The sequence below is a fragment of the Loxodonta africana genome, chromosome 6, assembly GCF_030014295.1.
Source record: "Loxodonta africana isolate mLoxAfr1 chromosome 6, mLoxAfr1.hap2, whole genome shotgun sequence".
NCBI lineage: Eukaryota > Metazoa > Chordata > Mammalia > Proboscidea > Elephantidae > Loxodonta > Loxodonta africana.
Window position 1 is genome coordinate 49,667,796 of NC_087347.1, and position 21,357 is coordinate 49,689,152.

Sequence of the window (21,357 nt, forward strand, 5' to 3'; positions counted from 1 at the left end):
GCAGTATCGCAAATAAATTGCTTGTAAGCTGCAGTTCTTCATTGGCAAATTGAAAATACTAATCTCTAGTACCTCACAGAAACATCTTAGAAATATCACAGAAAATGTCAAATAAATATTTTAATGTGTGCCTGAAATGAGGCAATGTTTAAGAGCAGGGTGCAGAGGAAGCACCCAGTGGCAGTATAACGGAAATTATTCAACCTGGTGAAAGGAGCAAAGCTTCTGATTTGGAGTATATTTTATAATTACGAACTGCTTTCCTAACATCTCTGATTAGAAAATGAAGACAAAGCGTTTTCGCTGAAATATGTAGGTCTTTGTGTTGAGATTCAACTTGTATTAAGACTTCATTTTCTATTTCATTGTAACATTTTCTTGTTCTTTCAGGTTCTAGCTATTTTGAAACTACAGATGAAGCTTCTCATTAGAAAATGCCAACCATAGTTACTGCTAAACTTTTGTGTTTTTTTTCCTCCATTTTTATTGGTCAATTTGTAATGATTTTATTCTACATTCCAAGATTCACATATGAAAAGCCAGACCTTTGAGGCATATATGCCTCATGTGTATATTTTTGGAGTGTTTCTTCCATCTGTAACCATAAAAATTGATGTAGATATATAAGTATGTATAAATATAGGAAGGCATATATGAATAACTGTAGGCATACGTATATATATATGTTTATGTGTGCTGTGTATATTTTCAAGTATAAATAAAGCACATGGAGGCACAGTTATGGATACTTCCTTGACAAAACCAGATACCTCATGGGATTGGTTTGCTGGATTTGAGGGTTTAGGACCATAGTCTTGTGGGGCAACACAGTCAATTGGTGTAATATAGTCCATAAAGACAATGTTCTACATCCTAGTTTGGTGAGTAGCATCTGGGGTTGTAAAAGCTTGTGAACAGCCATCTAAGATACAACTATTGGTCTCTATACTTGTCTGGAGCTACAGAGAAAGAAGGAAAGCAAAGGCTCAAAGAAGAAACTAGTCTACATGAACAATGACATCAGCTATGTTGAGACAAGAAGAATTAGACGGTGCCCAGCTATACTACCAACCGTTCTGACCAGGGATTTGATAGATGGTCCTGGATAGCCTGGGAGAAAAATGTAAAATGGAACTCAAATTCCTAAAAAAAAGCCCGACTTACTGGACCAGTAGAGAATAGATTAACTCCCAAGACTATCGCCCTGAGATACTCTTTAAACTTGGAACTCAAACCACTTTCAGAGGTCACCTTTCAGGCAAATGACAGATTGGCCCAAAAAATAAATAATACCACCCATAGTATTGTGCTCCTCAAAATAATCATCTAGATGAAACCAAATGGTTAACATTTACCCTAGACCAAAGATGAGATGGCTAAGGGGGACAGGGAAGCTAGATTAATGGAAACAGAACAACCAAAATGGAAATAACGAGAATGCTGACATATTGTGAAGAATTTTAACTAATGTCACTGAACAATATGTATAGAAATTGTTAAATGAAAACCTAATTTCCTGTATGAACTTTCACCAAAAACACAATAAAATATTTTTAAAAAACTGATACAGAGCACTGAATATATTTGCAAGAGTCACAAAAACCTCGTATCATCAAAAGATATGATGATCATTTAAATTATGCTTTATTGAAGCTTGTGTTTTTGTTTATTATATTTTATCAATGTTTTTTATTTGAAAGAGGCTTTACTATATTTTTAAGGAACGCTTGTGGCCCAGCAGTTAAGTGCTTGCCTGCTAATTGAAAGGTAGGTGGTTCAAACCCACGAGCCCCTCCACAGGAGAAAGATGTGACAGTCTGCTTCCCTAAGAATTTATAGCATTGGAAAACCTATGGGGCTGTCCTACTCTGTCCTATAGGATCTCTATGAGTCAGAATCAACTTGATGGCAATGGTTTTGGTAGTTTTTTGGGTATTTTCTGTAGCTTTACTTTGGATAGTTGATGCTGAGTATCAAGAATAAGATATTTGTGCAAGAACAGATTTCGTGTCTGGTTTAGCATATGTGTCTGTTTTCCTTGGAGGGTTGTGAGGTCTTTGTGAGCACAGAGTGTATCTAATTCCCAAGCATCTACCACAATACCTAGCATGTAACAAGCATTCAATAAATACTTGTTGAAGTAAAAAATTCTACCATTCTTCACACAGTAATGGAAGCTGCTTCTAGTTAACGTCAAGATTATTTTTTATCATTTAAAAAATATAAGTAATTATTAGAAGAACTAGATGGTGTCTAGTGACCACAACTGACCATTCTGATCAGGGCACAATAGATAGATACTGACAGAAGTAGAAGAAAAATGTGGAACGGACCTCAAATCCTTAAAAAAATCCACACTTACTTGCACAATTGAGACTGGAAGACGCCACAAGACTATTGCCCTGAGATACTCTTTAAACCTTGAACTGAAACTAGCCTCTGAGGTCACCTTTTAGCTAAATAACAGATTGACTCACAGAATAAAGATACCACCTGTAAATTAAAAAAAGAAAAAAACTCCATTGCCGTCAAGTCAATTCCAACTCATAGCCACACTATAGGACAGAGTAGAACTGCCCCATAGAGCTTCCAAGGAGTGCCTGGTGGATTTGAACTGCTGGCCTTTTGGTTAGCAGATGTAGCTCTTAACCACTATACCACCAGGGTTTCCCACCTGTAAATACTTGCTCCTTAAAAAAATCATCTATATGAGATGAAACAGTCGACAATTATTTTAAAACAAAATGAAAAAGTAAGGGGGCAGAGAAACTAGATTAATGAAAATGAACTACTAGAACAGAAAAAATGAGAACATTCACACATTATAAAGGATGTAAACAATATCATTGAACAATTTGTGTAGAAATTGTTGATTGAAAACCTAAACTGCTGTGTAAACCTTCACTAAAAACAAAGTATTATTTAAAAAAAATTAAAAATATAATTATTGATGAGCTATTTCTCATGTAAGTGTAGGTTGTTCAGATAAACGGTAGTCTGATAGGGTTTTACCACTGTATTTTTTTTTTTTACCCAGTCCAACCCAGTGCCGTCGAGTCGTTATCACTGTTTAGTCCCACCCAAATACCAGTGATTGGTTTTCCTTTTCACCGCCACCCCTGCTCTGGGTATCAAATGCTCCACAAAGGGGATGCTTACCAGTTTCAAGGCCTTTGAAAAGGAAGGGCATTCACATCAGGCAGTTTTAGATGGGGCTTGGCAAAGTCTCAGAACCAGGGGCATGCATCCTGCTGGAAAAATTCCCACAATTTGCAGGTAGCTGTTGATGGCAGATCTATACCACACATAACTAGAGTTTCTTAGTGGTGGTGCTATTGGCAATTGGGGACAAACAAGTCTTCATGGTATGTGACCATATAGCACACCTGATCTCCAGATACTGTATGTTAGTAGCTCTCCTACACTACTCTATCATCTTAACAACCAAAACCCCTTTACAAACATTTCTAAAGGCCCACTGGAGAAATGATTTTGCTCTTGACTGAGAACCATTGCTAGGAAAACAACACAAGTGTAGCGTTTCCTCCAATGGAAATAAATGCTCTGCAGGTGCTCTAAGTTCTCAAGGGGCTCATGGTACTTCTCTACACGGATCCTTGGCAGCCTCTCAGTACTGACCCGCCTCCTCTTCAATGGATACCCCTTTCCCAGGACATGTCCTATCTCAGACTAGGGTGGTCAAGAGCTGTTAAGGATATGAGGTTTTGCCCTACTTGCAAGCTAAGATGCTGGCCAACACGTGAGACTTGTGTGTCTAAGAAAATAGACTTTATTACTCATGGATCATCAAGCAGCATGAGCTTCACATTCGTGTAGATTCCTTTATCTCCCAAGTACCACAGGGATCATGGGGAGGTGGCTACAGGTGTACTCTGTACACACAGTGGGTCTTTGTCACAATTGAGGAGCCCCAAACAGGAAATCGCTCCCTGCCCATAAGGGAGCTGCTAGTGAATCTGTTCAATCTTTGCCACAAGGGAGGCATTATCTTTATTACACTTATCAGAAAACAAAGCTGCCCTCTGGCCAAAAGGCAGACAATATCTCTAATTTTTCAAGGCTATTTGCCCTACAAACATTCTTGAAAAGGTGGTCCAGAATGAAAGCTATCACAGCTAATACATAGAAGCAAGAGACCATTGGAAAAATTATCTCCCAGCAAGAGTCACACCTCATCCTTGTTTCTCCCCCTGACAAAGGGAAAGAATGAAATCCTGTCCTCCCTCCCTCTATGTCTCTAATTCTATTGTCATGGCATATGTTCTGTGTTCTGCTTCCTTCAAACCTCCCACTCTGATTCTCAAAAATCAGTCTGCAAGTCCAAAAAACAGAACACTGGTTTCTTTTTGCTGTTTTCATTACTGCCATAACAATTCAACTTCATCTCAAGGTAATGTGGATGCCTCTGACTCACCAGAGGATAAATCATTTGCAAGGAAGTAGAGAAAAGAAAAACAGAAAGATTAAAGTTTTGAGATCTTTTGCTACATTCTGACTTCTAAAAGAACATCCATGTCATCAAGGTGTTCCATGGCAGGAAAACCATCCTCCCACCCCTTGCACCCCATTCCGCATAAAGGTGAATCTAAATCTCCAGAATTGTCATTCCCACATTCTGACCAGCCAATAATTATACAAGTGAATCTAGGAAGGTTTGCTAGCAGCTCCCTTGTAGTCTTAGGAGCACTCTCTTTACCAGGTAGCCATCTCTCCTCATTCTGATTTCTCCTTTTCCTCTAGGAGAGTTAGGGCTAGAAACTTGATTTCTTAGAAGCATTCCCTATCTGCCTGGGGAAGTTCAGGGGAGAATTTCCCTATAAGTCATTCGTGTAGATTACTGTAACCCACCCCACCCCACTCACCTCCCATATTTTGTATCCAGGTAGAACCCTGAGGCTCCTTTCTCATGAGAAAGGGGATGACTTCTAGCTGTGAGCTATTTTTTACTCTCAGGTAAAACACCCCTTCTCTTCCCAAATGGAAAAATTTATTTAACAGTTGATTTAGCATTGGTAGGTTAAAAAGCAACTAATAACAACAGATTAAATGGGGCGAGGTGTAGGAAGTGGGATTTTTCCCTTTTTCAGGTTCTGTTCCCTCATTCTGCTGTCTTACCATTGTTTATTCCCATCTGGATTGTCATAAAGAGGCGTAAATGGCCAAGCGATAGGCTCCCTGTAATTCATCTCTAATCTTAGCTGTGTATTGAGCTGTATTCTCCATACCTTGACTCCTGTGACCACCGCAAAAGGACTTTCAATTCCATCTAATTCCTTTGTAAAATCTGAGCACAAGTTACTGGGCTACAGAGTAGGATTCACAGAGACCTGTCAGGTAGTGCTGTCCTCAAGATGTTTACAGTCTAATGGAGTTAAAAGAGGAAAGGCAGACAAATAATTATAACACAAGGTAAAATAACCACAGGAATGTGTGTGAAGTGAAAAAAAAAATTACCATTGAGGGGAGACAGTGTATCATAATAATTCCAAGCATGGGATTTGGAGTCAGATAGACCGGGGTTCAAATCCTGGCTTCATTATTTATTAGACATGGAACCTTGGCATTAGGAGTAACAACACCCATTTTTAAGGATTGTTTTCAATATGTATGTATGTGCATAAGACTGTACATGGCCTATAGCAATTGGGCAACAATGTATGGTAACCATAGCAACTAAGCTTATAAAGTTTGACTGTTAGGAAAATAAGAAAAATTGAGTGGAAGTTGTGGAAGTTAGTGGGTTCAATGTGAAGTCCAGACATACTATTTACAAACTGAGAAGGAGCCGTTGGAAAGGGAGAATTTGGGGATTTACGTAGTAAGGGAAAACTAACGGTGCCATTGATTGAAGATGGGATTTACAGCGTAAATCGAGGAAAGGCTTTCTTTAAGAGGCAGGGGAGAGCTGGAAAGTACCCAACGGACATGACAGAGTAAGAAATAAATCACTTCAGCAAAGACCAAAGTAATTTAAAGAACATTCAGACGGGGAAACAGATGTGAGAGAATGATACCGACATTTTAAACGGAAATTGAGGGAAAATATATAGGTTAAGGAAAGTCTCTTTAAAATACATTTTCCTCAGCTGCCGAAAAATCTTAAGCTGGAGGAAGGGCGACCCGGGTGGGAGTGCGCACTGAGGGCCAGTGCGCCTGCGGAACCCGAGCGCGGCGCCTACGCCGCAGGCCGGGTCGGTTTCTCGAGAGGACTGCAGGTCCCGGTGCAGGGTAGAGTCTGGCTGGCGTTGTTCTTCCGGTTCCCTGTCCCGGTTCTTGGGGTTGCGTAGCCGGACCCAGTAGACATGTCGGGGTTCAGCCCGGAGCTCATCGACTACCTGGAAGGGAAAATCTCCTTTGAGGAGTTCGAAGGGCGGAGAGAAGAGAGAAAAAACCGCGAGAAGAAAGTAAGGCGCTGCTAGGCCTGAAGGCCCCTCCCTCTTTCTCCCCGAATACACAAAGAGAGATTTGGGGGCTTAGATGACCTCGTTCGCTGCCATAGGACGGGCTGGGGACTCGCGGCCTCTTTTTCGTCTTCTTATCGCAACTCCGTCCTCACCCCTTTCTTCATTCCTGCTTTAAATTCCGCTTAAACATCCCCGCCCCCAGTTGCCTTTGTCTCGGTAAAATTTGCTGTTTTGAAGGTAGTTCAGCGTTAGTAGGTTAAAGGGCAACTAACGACAACAACAGGTTAAACGGGGACGGGGGGACAGGGAATGGAGTTTGGAGTCAGAGTATCTGGTTCTAGTCCTAGAGCTTTGCCACGAAGTCGTTTTGTGATTTTCGGTGGGCGAATTACCTCATTTCTTTAGGCCTCAATTTTCCTATTTCTAAACTGACGAGGGTTGAGCTCTCATTTTTAGCAGTTTTCCCAGTGGTATGATGTAACTTCTACCAAAAAAAAAAAAAAAAAGAACTTTATTGTTTGATAACAAGAAAATCTTCATATGTATTCAAAACACTTAAGAAAAAGGATCTGAACTTTCCGTATGTTCTCAATTACTTGAAGTCAGACGGAAAATAAAAGTAATTGCTCCTTTTAGAATCAGCTGTCAGATTTCTTTCTTAATCCGTGCAACCGGTAGTGCCCCATCTCTTTTAATTTAAGGGACTGGGATACAATGTGTGGATTAATGAAATTGGCAAGATAGAATTTTTTTTATTATTATTTATAAGAATGACTGATTCAAACTGGAGGATAAAGCCCAAGTATTTTGAAATGCTTTGACTGTTAAATTTTAGCCTCCACATATGTGTGCTAAACTTCTATATGTATACACATATATAGAAATATATATGTGTATGTGATGTGCTCTTAAATAGGGACAGCAAAATCAGCATTAGTTTTTGAAATCATTAATTTTCAATCACAGAGTCTTCAGGAAAAACGAAAGTTATCAGCTGAAGAAAATACAAATGACTTTGAAGTTCCGTCATCATCGGGAATTGACTCTACCAAATCCCAGAACAAAGATGTCAATGATGGTATGTTAAGAACATTTGCTACTTGCTTTACATGTTAAGTGTACCTAAGCAACCGAATGAAAACGTTTTTTATTGCAGCAATAGTCTGTTGTTGATTATCTCATTTATCAGGAGCACAGGGCTTGATGTATAATAGGTACTCAACAAATATTTCAGTTTATATGGTGATGGTTATTTTTGTGAGTTCCAGTGTTGGAAAAAAAAATTTTTTTTTTCATATAAAAACTTATACACACACGTTGTTATGGGAGCCTAGTTGCTCTCCCTGTCATGTGACAGCACACTTCCCCTCTCTACCCTGTATCTCCGGTGTACATTCAACCAGCTCCTCTCCCCCTCTGCCTTCTCTTATGGCCTCTGGACAGGAGCTGCCCACGTAGTCTCATGTGTCTGCTTGAGCTAAGAAGCACACTCCTCACCAGTATCATTTTATGTATTATAGTCCAGTCTAATCTTTGTCTGAAGAGTTGGCTTCAGGAATGGTTTTAGTTTTGGGCTTACAAAGAGTGCAGGGGCCATGTCCTCTGGGGCCCCTCCAGTCTCAATCAGGTCATTAAGTCTCGTCTTTTTACTAGAATTTGAGTTCTGCATCCCACTTTTCTCCTGCTCCATCAGGGATTCTCTCTTGTGTTCCCTGTCAGAGCAGTCCTTGGTGGTAGCCAGGCACCATCTAGTTCTTCTGGTCTCCGGCTGATGGAGTCTCTGGTTTATATGGCCCTTTGTGTCTCTTGGGCTCTTATTTTCCATGCGTCTTTGGTGTTCTTCATTCTCCTTTGCTCCACGTGGGTTGAGACCAATTGATGCATCTTAGATGTCCACTTGCTAGCTTTTAAGACCCCAGATGCCACTCACCGAAGTGGGATGTGGAATGCTTTTTTAATATACTTTGTTATGACAATTGACGTACATGTCCCCTGAAACCATGGTCCTCAGACCCCTTCCCCTGCTACTCTGTCCCTCAGTGTTTGGTTGTATTCAGGAAACTTTTTAGCTTTTGGTTTATTCCACTTGTGCTGACTTCCCTGTATTGTGTGTTGACCTTCCCTTCACCTAAAATAATTCTTGTCTACCATCTAATTAATGAATACCCCGCTTCCTCCCTCCCCACCCTCATAACTATCAAAGAATATCTTCTTTTGTGTTTAAACCTTTTCTTGAGTTCTTATGATAGTGGTCTCATACAATATTTGTGCTTTTGTGACTGACTAATTTCACTCAGCATAATGCCTTCCAGATTCATCCATGTTATGAGATGTTTCATGAGTTCATCGTTTTTCTTTTATGGTGTAGTATTCCACTGTGTGACTATATCATAATTTGTTTATCCGTTCATCTGTTGATGGGCACTTTGGTTGTTTCCATCTTTTTGCTATTGTAAACAGTGCTGCAGTGAACATGGGTGTGTATTTATCTGTTCATGTAAAGGCTCTTATTTCTCTAGGATATATTCCAAGGAGTGGGATTGCTGGATTGTGTGGTAGTTCTATTCTAAGTTTTTAAGGAAGCGTCAAATCGATTTCCAAAGTGGTTGTACCATTTTACATTCCCAACAGCAATATATAAGTGTTCCAGTCTCCCCATAACCTCTCCAACATTAATTATTTTGTGTTTTTTGGATTAACGCCAGCCTTGTTGGAGTGAGATGGAATGTCATTGTAGTCTTGACTTGCACTTCTCCAGTGGCTAATGAACGTGAGCATTTCCTCATGTATCTGTTAGCTGCCTGAGTGTCTTCTTTGGTGAAGTGTGTGTTCATATTCTTTGCCCATTTTTTAATTGGGTGGTTATTTGTCTTTGTGTTGTTGAGGTTTTGCAGTATCTTGTAGATTTTAGAGACTAGATGTTGATCGGATTTGTCATAGCCAAAAATTTTTTCCCAGTCTGTAGGTTGTCTTTTTACTCTTTCGGTGAAGTCTTTTGATGAGCATAAGTGTTTGATTTTTAGGAGCTCCCAGCTAACCTAGTTTCTCTTCTGGTGTTTGTGCATTGTTAGTAATGTTTTGTATACTGTTTATGCTATGTATTAGGGCTCCTAGTGTTGTCCCTATTTTTTCTTCCATGATCTTTATCATTTTAGATTTTATTTTTAGGTCTTTGTTTCATTTTGAGTTAGTCTTTATGCATGGTGTGAGGTATGGGTCTTGTTCCATCTTTTTGCAGATGGATATCTAGTTATGCCAGCACCATTTATAAAGAGACTTTTTCCATTGAACGGACTTTGGGCCTTTGTTGAATATCATGTGTTCGTAGTGGATGAATTTACGTCTGGATTCTCAATTCTGTTCCATTGGTCAATGTATCTGTTGTTGTACCAGTACCAGGTTGTTTTGACTACTGTGGCGGTATAATCGGTTCTAAAATTAGGTAGCATGAGGCCTCCCACTTTGTTCTTCTTTTCCAGTACAGCTTTGCTTGTGTAGGGCGTCTTCCCTTGGAAAAGTGTTTTGAATTGACATCAGCATTTTTATTCGGGGTCTTTTTAGAGTCAGTATTTTTTTTAAATTAGCTTTCTCAGTTGATGACTAATTACTTGCAAGCTGCATTCCCCAAAATTGTAATGAATTACACTTTTCTATAAAGTGGCTTTTAAACCACTGCTTTAGTTATAGGGAGATAAGATAGAAATGTCAGAGTGAAATGCAAGTTGGTTGCCCAAATGGGACCTCATAAATAGCATGGGTATCTTAGTATGTTGCCTTGTTCCTGAATCTAGCCTCAGCTCTGCATCCAGATACGAATTTGGTTACTGCACTGAGACTCACTCACAGAGCCTGATAAATGAGCAGTATGCTAATTTATTAATTTACAGTACAGTAGTTGATAAACCTTTCTAGTGATTACAGTGCTGGTATCTGTTTATCTATATCAAGCCACCTGGGATGTTTTGTGTATTGAGTCTGTTTGAGAAGTAAACTTTCTAGTTCCAGGGCATAGAAGTAGAAGTGATTCTTTTTCCTCTAAACAAATAGGCCTGTACACGGACAGCACACATTTACAAAGGTAGGCAGGAAACAAACTTTATTCCTGCCTCTCTGAACCATGTAGGGAAGAAAGGGCATGATTCCTAGCTGAAAAAAAGAGAAAACTGAGGTTAGAAAATTCTTATCTTGTCAGTCAGGTGAGATGGAGAAGGGGGCTGATGTTCTAACAACCAGTGGGTCGTTCCTTGTCCACCTGGGGGTGGAGCAGCTCTTTTATCATCAGGTTTTTGAGGTGCAACTGTAGCAGCAGGCACCACTGAGTACCTCCAGTCCGGTCACCTGGGTGGTGGCTATCAGGCCCTCCCTAAAAAAGGGGCCGCCTGAGTCCAGTTCTGGCTCGTCATCAGTGGCGAGGCACACTAGTACTATGTAGCCTCAGCACAAGTAATTCATTTGGTCCTTTTAAGATAAAAAAAAGTCCTCAATTTTGCATAAGGAAGTTGTCCCAGAACTCTGCCTAGACTCTCGGTGAGCAGAAGAAAGGATCAGTTTTGAACAGGCTTTGTCAAAGTCAACTAATTGGAATATATGGCCACTAGGCCATTGTCTTTCATCATCTGAACATTGCTGAATAAAACCAAAACCAAACTCATTGCCCTCGAATTGATTCCGACTCATAGTGGCTCTGTGTTGAAGAGTAGAACTGAGCTCTGGAGGGTTTTCCTGGAAACAGGTCACTAGACCTTTCTTCCATGGAGCTACTGGGTGGGGTCAGATCGCCAACTTTTTGATTAATGACCCATTGCCCTTAAGTCGATTCTGAGTCACAGTGACACTAGAGGACAGAGTAGAACTGCTGCATCGGGCTTCCAAGGCTGTAATCTTTACGCAAGCAGAGTACCACATCTTTCTCCTATAGAGCGGGCTGGTGTATTCGACCTTCTGGCCTTTCAGATGGCAGCTGAGCGCTTAACCACTGTGCCAGCAGTGCTCCTTTATTTCAGTTAGTAGTTAAGTACAAACTGTTGACGCCATCAAGAGACCTTCATTGCTGAGTACCACTGCTAAATTCTTGCTCTTGAGCCCCCATCGCAGACACCATGCAGGTAAGGCCTTCTTTTAATTTTATTTTTTATTCGTTGTTGCTGATATATAAAAACATAACTAGTTTCTGTATATTGACCTTGTATCCAGCAAGGTTATTAGTTCTGACAGTTGGTACGTAGAGTCTTTTGAATTTTCTGCATATGTAATCGTGTCATCTGCGAAAGAGAACGGTTTTATTTCTTCCTTGCTAGCTTTGTCTTTTCGGTTTCTTTTATCTTATTGCGTTGGCTGGGATCTTCAGTAGAGTGTTGAATGGAAGTGGTGATAGTAGGCATCTTTGTCTCAATCCTGGTAACTTTAAATAATTTGCCATTAAGTGTGTTTGTGGGAAATTTTTTGTATATACTCTTCATCAAATTAAAGATATCCCTTTCCATTTCTAGTTGACTAAGAGTTTTTATTAGGAATGGATGTTGAATTTTATCAAATGCTTCTCTGTACCTATCAAGATGATTGTATGATTTTTTTTCTCCTTTTTTCTGTTATTGTGGTGAACTCATTGATCCGGAGATCCTGTACACATTTCTTTTCATCTTTGTTTTGGATGTTCAGAATTCTTGAAAATGGTCTTTATGACTTTATAGTAATAATTTATTTGTTGCTCAGAACATGTTAGTTTTTTTTTTTTTTAATTTGTTTTTCCTTAAATATATTGATTATCTAATTTATCCAAATTAAGTAGGAAATCTTTGGGTTGAAGGCATTTCAGTTAAGCAAATATGCTTTTTTTTTAAAAATAGATTTGATTTTTTAGAGCAGTTCTAGGTTTACAGAAGTTGTGCATGAAGTAGAGAGAGTTCCTGAAATCTCCCCTTCACACGCACAGTTTCTCCTGACGTATTAACATCTTACATTTATGCGGCGCGTTTAAGCTTAAAGGTTTTTTGGACACAAAAATTATATTTTTTAAATGTTAAGTATTTTCTTGGAACTTTTCTAAAATATGTTACATGTTTCTGCTTTGTTTAAGAGAAAAGACGCTTCAGAACTTAAACTTTTCCTGGTCATCCAAGATTATTATCAATATAAAACAATCGTTGTACTTGAGTGGTACCCAAGATTCAAATAGTCTGTCATGTTATTTTGTCCTTAAAGGAATAATGGTACTATCTTAATACTAATGTTGTTGTCATTAGGTGCCGTCCAGTCAATTTTGACTCGGTGACCCTATGTAACAGAGCAGAATTGTACCATAGGGTTTTCTGGGCTGTAATCTTTACAGGAGCACATTACCAGGTCTTTCTCTCACAGAGCTGCTGGATGGGTTCAAGTTGCCAACCTTTCAGTTAGCAGCCAAGTGCTTAACCATTGCACCACCAGGACTCCTTTAATACTAATAGTGGGATTTATTGAGCGGTTAACTACATAATGGGTGTTATTCTAAATATGTATGTATACACACACACTCAATTTATCCTTAGAGCAACCCTATAAGGCAGGCATTATCATTAACCCAATTTTACAAATGAGGAAACTGATTTACAGAGCACTTAAGTAACTTGTCCAAGGTTACATAGCTAGCAGTAGATGGAGATGAAGTTTGGACTCAGGCAACCTGGTTCTGGAGCCCTCATGCCATACCTAGTATAACTATGCTATACCACCTGGTTCTGTACCACCAGGCTTATTTAATTCTTATGTCTATTTTTTATTGTTGTTTTATCTTTTCTCTCTACTTTTAAATGTTACTGTGTGTGCTTCTAATTTCTTAATTTTGCTTTTAGATCTGGATGAGGCCTAAAGGACGAGTCAGCTATTTCTACAGAGTAAAATACATGGCTTTGTGATAGCTTTCTTCTTTTGGTTGGTTATTGGGGGTATTTACTTTCTTACTTTTAAAGAAATTTATACTCTATATCGGTATTTATACTCCAGATAATTGGGAGAACTGAGTGACTTTGAGTACTGCTTTTGTCTTTTGTCTATTGAATGTTTTAGAGGTTTCTTTTTTTTGGGCATCATCCATGTCTCTTTCCTCAGGAGAAACGTCAGATGGAGTCAGTAAGTCAGTTCACAAGGTCTTTGCTTCTATGCTTGGAGAGAATGAAGATGATGAGGAGGAAGAGGATGAAGAGGAGGAGGAGGAAGAAACATCTGAACAACCCACTGCAGGCGATGTATTTGTATTGGAGATGGTTCTCAATCGTGAAACCAAGAAAATGATGAAAGTAAATTCTTACTTATTTTGGTTATTATAAGCATAATGTAAAAAATTGGCAGAGTAATTGAAAAAGCAGTCTTTAAATTATACATATACCTAGGAAAAAATTCAAATAATCTGAAAGGAAATACCATGAAACAACTATTGTCACTGGATTGTTGTGTTTCCTTTTAGAGATTTTTAATGTAAAATGCTAATTATTACGTGTGTCAAAATATAGTGTAGTTTGCTATTAAAAGTTTCATATTATAATTTTTTTAAACCAAGTTCATTCTGAATGGACAGTTTTGAAGGAAAGAGGATATTATAGCAGATTATATCACAGTAAGTCTAGCAAACGTATCCATTTTGTAGCATACAGTTCTAAGTTTGCTACTATTCTAATTAGTGCTATAGTAATTCCTAACCAGGTTAGCTTTTGCTTTCTTTATCTTAGTGTACTTTGAACTTTCTGCTGTAGGAACCTTCTTTTGTTGTTATTTTTTTAAACTTGCTGAGATCTCTTCTTGGAAGTCTATGAGAATAATTTCCGTTCTTTTCCTGCAGTTGAGTTTTATACTTTTTCCTGAAATACAGACTTAAATATTAGTGAGTCATTTAGAATTGCAACTGTTTAGTCTTCCATTTTGAATTTAGGTGATTGAAAAGTACTAAAGGAAAATTTCGGTTTCATTATCTTCTATATTTGTTAATGTGACTGGGGTTAAAATCTAGAGTTCATTCTGTTCTAATCTGAATGTCATTTTTCCTCCGTACAGGAGAAGAGGCCTCGGAGTAAACTTCCCAGAGCTCTGAGAGGTCTCATGGGCGAAGCCAACATCCGCTTCGCTCGAGGAGAACGTGAAGAAGCCATCTTGATGTGCATGGAAATCATAAGACAAGGTGTGTTCTATGGGGATTTTATTGATGATAGCAATTTAATAGTCTGACTTAAAACAAATGGAGCAGTACTTCACTGTACCGTTTGGAAAATGTATTCAGAACTTGAAGTGATTGTGGTATCAGTGACTTGCCACTTTTCACATGAATTGGAATCATTACTAAGAAAATTAAAACCACAGAGTATGATTCAGTAAAATATTGTTAATATTTATTACGGTCTTACAGGCTCTTTTTTATTTTTTTTGTTTTTAATCTGTTTCATTTTAAAGGTTTTAGACTTTTGTAGTCTTTTTTGATATATGAGACCTATTACATTAAAACCACTTGAAGTACATTCTTTCATTTTCCAGATCAGGCAGGCTAGATTACTTTAACCTACTAGACCATTCTTTTGGTAAAAAAACAGAATTTAAAGTTGTCATCTTATCTCTCCGTTAAAGTGTAAACCATGGACATATTGAAGGACAGCTTCAGAATGTCTCTGGAACATTTGACTAATCGCTCGTATTTATTATTTAGCTTTCCTGAAATTTTGCCAAATGATGCCCCACATAGTGGCTTGCATAGTCATAGTATAGTTTACTCTTAATTTATCTCTTCAATATTTTGGTATTTCTTTTCATTTAGACTAGGATTCTTTCAGGGTTGTTGTTTGTTTGTTTTTGGTGAAAATGTATACAACAAAACATACACCCCTTCAAAGAAGTTTCATTTTTTTTTTTTTGTAATTGCCTGGATTATTCATTAGGGTAGTTTTAGGCCACTGCTTTTTCTTTTTACCCCATCAGAAGTAAAATTAACTGGGCAGGGAAACTAAAGGACTGGAAACAGAATAACCAGAACACAAGGAGAATGTTGACACATTGTCGCTGAACAATTTGTGTAGAAATTTTCAAACGTGAACCTAATTTGCTGTGTAAACTTTCACCAAATACAAAATAAATGTTAAGAAGAAATAACCAAACTTTTTCCCTCAGTATCATTCATTCTTTTATTTGAGTTTATATATTTTTTGACAATTGTTTTTGATTTTAATCACTAGTAATCTTGAACTTCATTTCAGAAACACTATTTCAGAAATGGAGATTAACCACTTACTTAAATATCCAGGATTTAGGTGCCGCATGAGTATCATATCAGTCCATTTCACGCTGCCTGGTATGGGAGCTGGAGTCTGAAGATTGAATTCTGCTGATGTGGCTGGTGCTCATTGGAGTGAACTTTGAGTTATTGAGCCATGCTCAGTCTTAGTGAAGGGTAGGGTTTTTATGAAGAGGGTTTGGTGGAGAAATTATACTTTCCTTGGAGAAAATATTGCTTTAAAAATGCTACGAATTTATGAAAATAAAATTAAGCAAATTATAGTTTCATGTTTATCCTAAATTCCATTAAATAGTTTGTATAATTCTGGAGACTGCTTTAAAGAGCTTAAGTATTAAAGGATTCTTAGTTTGAACCGTAGGATTACATCAGCTTAAGCTTCTATCCCTATGCAATAGAATTTGTTTTTAATTAATTTTTGTTGTTGAGAACATACACAGCAAAACATACACCAGTTCGTAATTTGTACATATACAGCTCAGTGACATTGATTGTATTCTTAAGTTGTGCAACCATTCCTACTCTCCTTTTGTGAGTTGTTACTCTTCCGTTAACACAAACTCTGGAATTTGTTTTTTTAATTCATTATAGCTCCTCTGGCTTATGAGCCATTCTCTACTCTTGCCATGATATATGAGGACCAAGGCGACATGGAGAAATCATTGCAGTTTGAGTTGATTGCTGCACATTTAAATCCCAGTGACACAGAAGAATGGGTTAGACTGGCGGAAATGTCTCTGGAACAAGACAATATTAAGCAGGCTATTTTTTGCTATACGAAAGGTAATTAAATTTTTTTCTCATTTTGTTTGATAAAATGTTACATTTGATAATCGTATTTACTCTTCTGGGTTGTGATGTTGGGTGAAATATATTTATTCCTTATAGCCTTTTATGCCAGAAGTGAGTGTTTAGGGCTGCTCTGTTTTCATGTTTATCAGCAATTTTATTATATTGTGAGCTAATATAGCACAGAAGTTGATAGATGAACAGTACCTTCAGTTTCCTACTACTGAGATCAGTGTTGGTTCTAAACTGTCCCTCAAAGGTAACATCAGACAAGAGTCCAAATGAAGAAGACTGACAGAGATTCAGGTTCTATTTAGTGTTGGGTCAGACTTAGTCAAGAGTTCCTGTGAAGACAGATTTATTACAGAATAATGTCCTTGGTTCCATTGGAGAGTTAATTTAAAGTATTAGAATTTCTGAAAAGATGCTTGGTCACACACAGGTACTATGCACCCTTTTTTATGTTGAATCATTGTCTATATTCCTTTTCAGCCCTTAAATATGAACCTACTAATGTTCGTTATCTGTGGGAGCGATCAAGCCTTTATGAGCAGATGGGAGATCATAAAATGGCAATGGATGGTTATAGGAGGATTTTAAACTATTTGACTCCATCTGACGGAGAACGTTTTATGCAGCTGGCTAGAGATATGGCAAAGTAAGTTTGGAATGAAATTTATATATATGTTCTTATTAATCATCTTACTTTAGAAATCAAGGCATATGTTTGAAGTAGGGTATACATTTCATTGACGTTCAGAGAAGTTAAGAAATCATGTTTTTGCCTTCTGTATTTTATATCGTGCTTAAATTCGGAAGTGGTTTTTTAGTACTTTTCTGTTTAGGTCTGCTTTCAAGATTGCTTAGAAAATTGTGTATATAAGAATATATAAGGATGGGTTGTAGAGGTAAGAGAGAATTGTTTTAGTTGGGAATAATTACAATATGTTTGTATTCAGATGGGAATATTCCAAAATTGAGGGACACATTGAAAATTTATGAGAGAACGACAGTTGCTTGAATGGTATCCTTGAGTAGGTTAGAGGGAATGGGATCTAGTTGGGGTTGGCGTTATGTACAGTAACCAGTCATCCCAGATAAAGGAGGAAGGCAGAGGATATGGCCACAGGTACAGGTAAGTAGGTTGATATGAGAGTATGTGGGATATCTCCTGATTTGATTCTCTTTTCTTGGTAAATAAGAAGGAACTTTGTCAGCTAAGGGTGAGGATGGGAGAGTGTTGGAGGTTTGAATAGAGAGGAGAGAATGTGACAGTTGTCTAGGACCTTGCTGTCCCACAGACTGGCAGCATTTGCATCCCCTAGGAGCTTGTCAGAAATACAGGATCTCAGCCTTGCCTCAGCTTCACTGAATCAGAATACATCCCTTTACAAGATCCCCACTTGATTTGTATGCACATTCAAGTTTGAGAAGCACTGGATTAAGTAACTGTAGTAAGATTGCTTATCATCACCATGGGCTCATTTGAGGCTAGTGGTCATTAATTGAGAGTGTGATCAGTCAGCATGGTTGGGTGTTTTTCTCTAGCTATGGTCTGTTGGGAAGATGGTGGTAAAAAATAGGCATAGTTGGATATAACCAGGGTTAGGTTATTACTAGATGATGTTGATAAAGGGAGAGAAAAAACAAGAGGATTGAGCAGTTGTGCAAGGGTATAATTATGTTAGACCACGGGGAAAGAGGAAAGTGAGGACTTGAAGGGTGTGAGGGTCAGCGAAAAAGTGGTAGTAGGATCAATGCTTTGTAGGTCTGGTTGAAGCAGAAGAGTTGTTGGTATTGTGTTATGGAGGGAATGAGTTAGAATGATGGGAGGTAGCATTTGGAGAGTGAGATGCTTAAAATTATGACCTTATTATACCGACATGGCACATTTTCCTCTAGATCAGCTCTAATTATGATTTCGAAGAAGAAAGATTTTTCTCCCAAATCTTAGGAGAATGAAAATCACGGTAAATTGTTAGAGGATCTAAGCAAGGACATGCATTTTATAATCTGAATTAAATAAGTATTTATCCATTTGCCACTTGTATTTTTAGGAGTTACTATGAAGCCAATGATGTTACATCTGCTATTAACATTATTGAAGAAGCTTTCTCAAAACACCAAGGCCTAGTCTCCATGGAAGATGTTAACATAGCAGCTGAACTATTTATTTCTAACAAACAGTATGATAGAGCTTTGGAGGTAGGAACATTTACATGCTTCTCTGTTAGGCTTTGAATGCATTTCTGTGTTCTCGAAATCCTTAGTCCTCATTTTAGCTATATACATTAAAAATACTTTTATACTAACGTGTGTGTGTATATATATGTATATATATATACACACACACATACATATATACCCACACCAAAAAAAATCCAGTACATCAAGTCAGTTCTGACTCATAGTGACCCCACAGGGTTTCCAAACCTGTAAATCTCTCTGGAAGCAGACTGCCACATACTGCTCCCACAGAGCTGCTAATGGTTTCAATCCGCTGATCCTTCGGTTTGCAGTTGAGCACCTTAACCAGTGTGCCACCAGGGCTCATATAGATGAAGAATCTATATGGAAACAATAGATTTCTGGATTCCATATGAAATATAAAATGTAGTTATAGATGATAAAAGATAATGCTATTATCACATGAAATATGTCTGTACTTCAGGGTAGCAGGACTTAATAGACTACACCCTCCCCTCACTTTATCGACATGGTTAGGTTCCAACGACCAGGTCGTTTGTGAAAATCAGCGTTATGTGAAAATGGAGGATGACCACAACAGATCACAAAATGGAGGAATACTGTGTTACACAGCTGCCAAATTACATCATTACGTAATGGTCAAACCACTGAGTATCATGGCCCAGCCAAGTTAACATGTAACCTTAGCCATCACGGTCAGTGTTACTCATGCCTCAGCATTCGTTACTACCAGACATATGTTGTTAATGTGCAAAATACTCAGTGAATTTTGTACTATTGTAAATGTGAAATGCCAGATACCGAGATAGTCGGTAAGTGAGGAGTAGGTGTAATTGCTGGGATTCATTTCTTAAGCTGTCGGGAAAAGTAGATTGGTTTGATACTGGGGAATATCTTTAGTTATCATTAGTAAATACGATATAAAAATGTTAATGTACCAGCCAAAAAAAAAAACCCATTGCCGTCAAGATGATTCCGACTCATAGTGACCCTATGGGACAGAATAGAACTGCCCCATGTGGTTTTCAGCGAGCATCTGGTGGATTTGAACTGCTGCCCTTTTGATTAGCTGCCAAACTCAACCACTGCACCACCAGGGCTCCTAATGTACCACAGTAGTTCCTTATTTTAAAAAAGATTTACTGTTCTGTTTTATATCCCCTTTATATATCATAGGAAACCCTGGTGGCATAGCTGCTAACCAAGAGGTCGGCAGTTCGAATCCGCCAGGCGCTCCTTGGAAACTCAGGCAGTTCTCCTCTGTCCTATAGGGTCGCTATGAGTCGGAATCGACTTGACGGCGGTGGGTTTTATATATTGTAAGACTTATTTGAATTAACTATATGAATCTTTGCATCATGGAAAGGTTTTTCATTACATAACTACTATTTTTTTTTCCCCCCGTTTTTTCAGGTAATTACTGGTTTTTCTGGAATCGTGCTGGAAAAAAGAACTACAGAAGAAGGCACCCTGGAGGAGAATAAAGGTTGTAGTTTGCTTTGCATAGAAAAGTATATTGATCCTTTTGCTCATAATACGGTATTTTGAATTGATAGTTAACGTTCACGTCATAAATTTTCTCAAGCAGCATTTTTTCCTCAGAGAGATTTTATATCTTTGTCTTTTGAGTGTTGACTCAAAAGTAATTTTTTTTTGAAGTGTTTGAGTCTTTTTATTTCTCGATACATCCATTTGAACATGGCATTTCTCATTGACCTAGGGCCTTTCTTAGTGTTATGTGGAAAAAGAATGGATTACTGAACTGCTTATCGAAAAATCTTTAGATCTAAAGCAGTTTACTTTTCAAAAACGCTTAAAAATGCACTGATTTTAAAAAACTTTACTTCAAATTTAAGCATTCACATGAAAAGTAGAAGCAAATATGACGACCCTGCATTGTTTGAAAACTGTAAATATGTAATTAGAGATCTGGTTAGAAAGTCATGCCTGAGAGGTGGTTTTCAGGGTCTCTTTTAGGTTTCTCTCATCCTGACTCTTTTCTGTGTACCACTCATTAGCCTGTTCTGTGAAAATACTAACATGTAGGACCCTTCCTGAGGTTGTAACAAAACTGGTCGTCTTTGTGGGCAGAGTAGACATCTGCTGTGCTTATAAGAGAATTGTGTAGTACCTTTCACCCCATCCATGAGATTTTTGATGGTGCTTGTGGATGGTTGGACTGTTTGTTTAAAAATAACTCCCTCCCTGGTCTGTCATGATGCCTAAAAATTTCATCATTATGTAACCCTTGGGTTAAGGTGTAATTACTGAAAAACAAAGACCTTTTTATTTAAAAGATCCCATCAAAATGGGGAGTAGGAGTTCATTTACACAAATGACCTTGTGCTAATTCATAGATAGCAAGCACTAAGGTGGGATATGGAGCAGATTAATGCTGGAGCAGAAAGTTTGTTGAGGAAGAAAAAGCCCAATTCTGTAAAACTTTCTTATAAAGTTTTTTTTTTTTTTTTACTATGCTAGATGCGTGGGGAATATATAGTATGCCATTTCCTCACGGAAATAGGGGAAGGAAGAGAGGCTCAAATGAAAGGTATACAGTTATAATAGGAGGCGCCATGGGTGATATACTAAGGATCACAGAAGGTTTATAGAGGAACAGTTTAAGCAGACCTCAGGCAAACATCCGCACATTCCAGACTGAGGTCCCAGGGTGTGAGAGCATTG

At 38.2% G+C, this 21,357-nt stretch overlaps 1 protein-coding gene across 1 annotated transcript in view; it reads left to right on the plus strand.

Moving 5' to 3' along the window:
- The first annotated feature begins 6,229 nt into the window (after positions 1 to 6,229).
- GTF3C3 (general transcription factor IIIC subunit 3) overlaps positions 6,230 to 21,357 on the plus strand; it is a 36,213-nt gene continuing 21,085 nt past the window's right edge. Inside the window, exons 1-8 of the mRNA XM_003406157.4 lie at positions 6,230 to 6,425; positions 7,392 to 7,503; positions 13,512 to 13,699; positions 14,451 to 14,574; positions 16,267 to 16,458; positions 16,957 to 17,122; positions 18,522 to 18,669; positions 20,086 to 20,158. Coding sequence (XP_003406205.1) covers positions 6,324 to 6,425; positions 7,392 to 7,503; positions 13,512 to 13,699; positions 14,451 to 14,574; positions 16,267 to 16,458; positions 16,957 to 17,122; positions 18,522 to 18,669; positions 20,086 to 20,158 — 1,105 coding nt within the window. The 5' untranslated portion in view covers positions 6,230 to 6,323. The remainder of the gene's footprint in view (positions 6,426 to 7,391; positions 7,504 to 13,511; positions 13,700 to 14,450; positions 14,575 to 16,266; positions 16,459 to 16,956; positions 17,123 to 18,521; positions 18,670 to 20,085; positions 20,159 to 21,357) is intronic.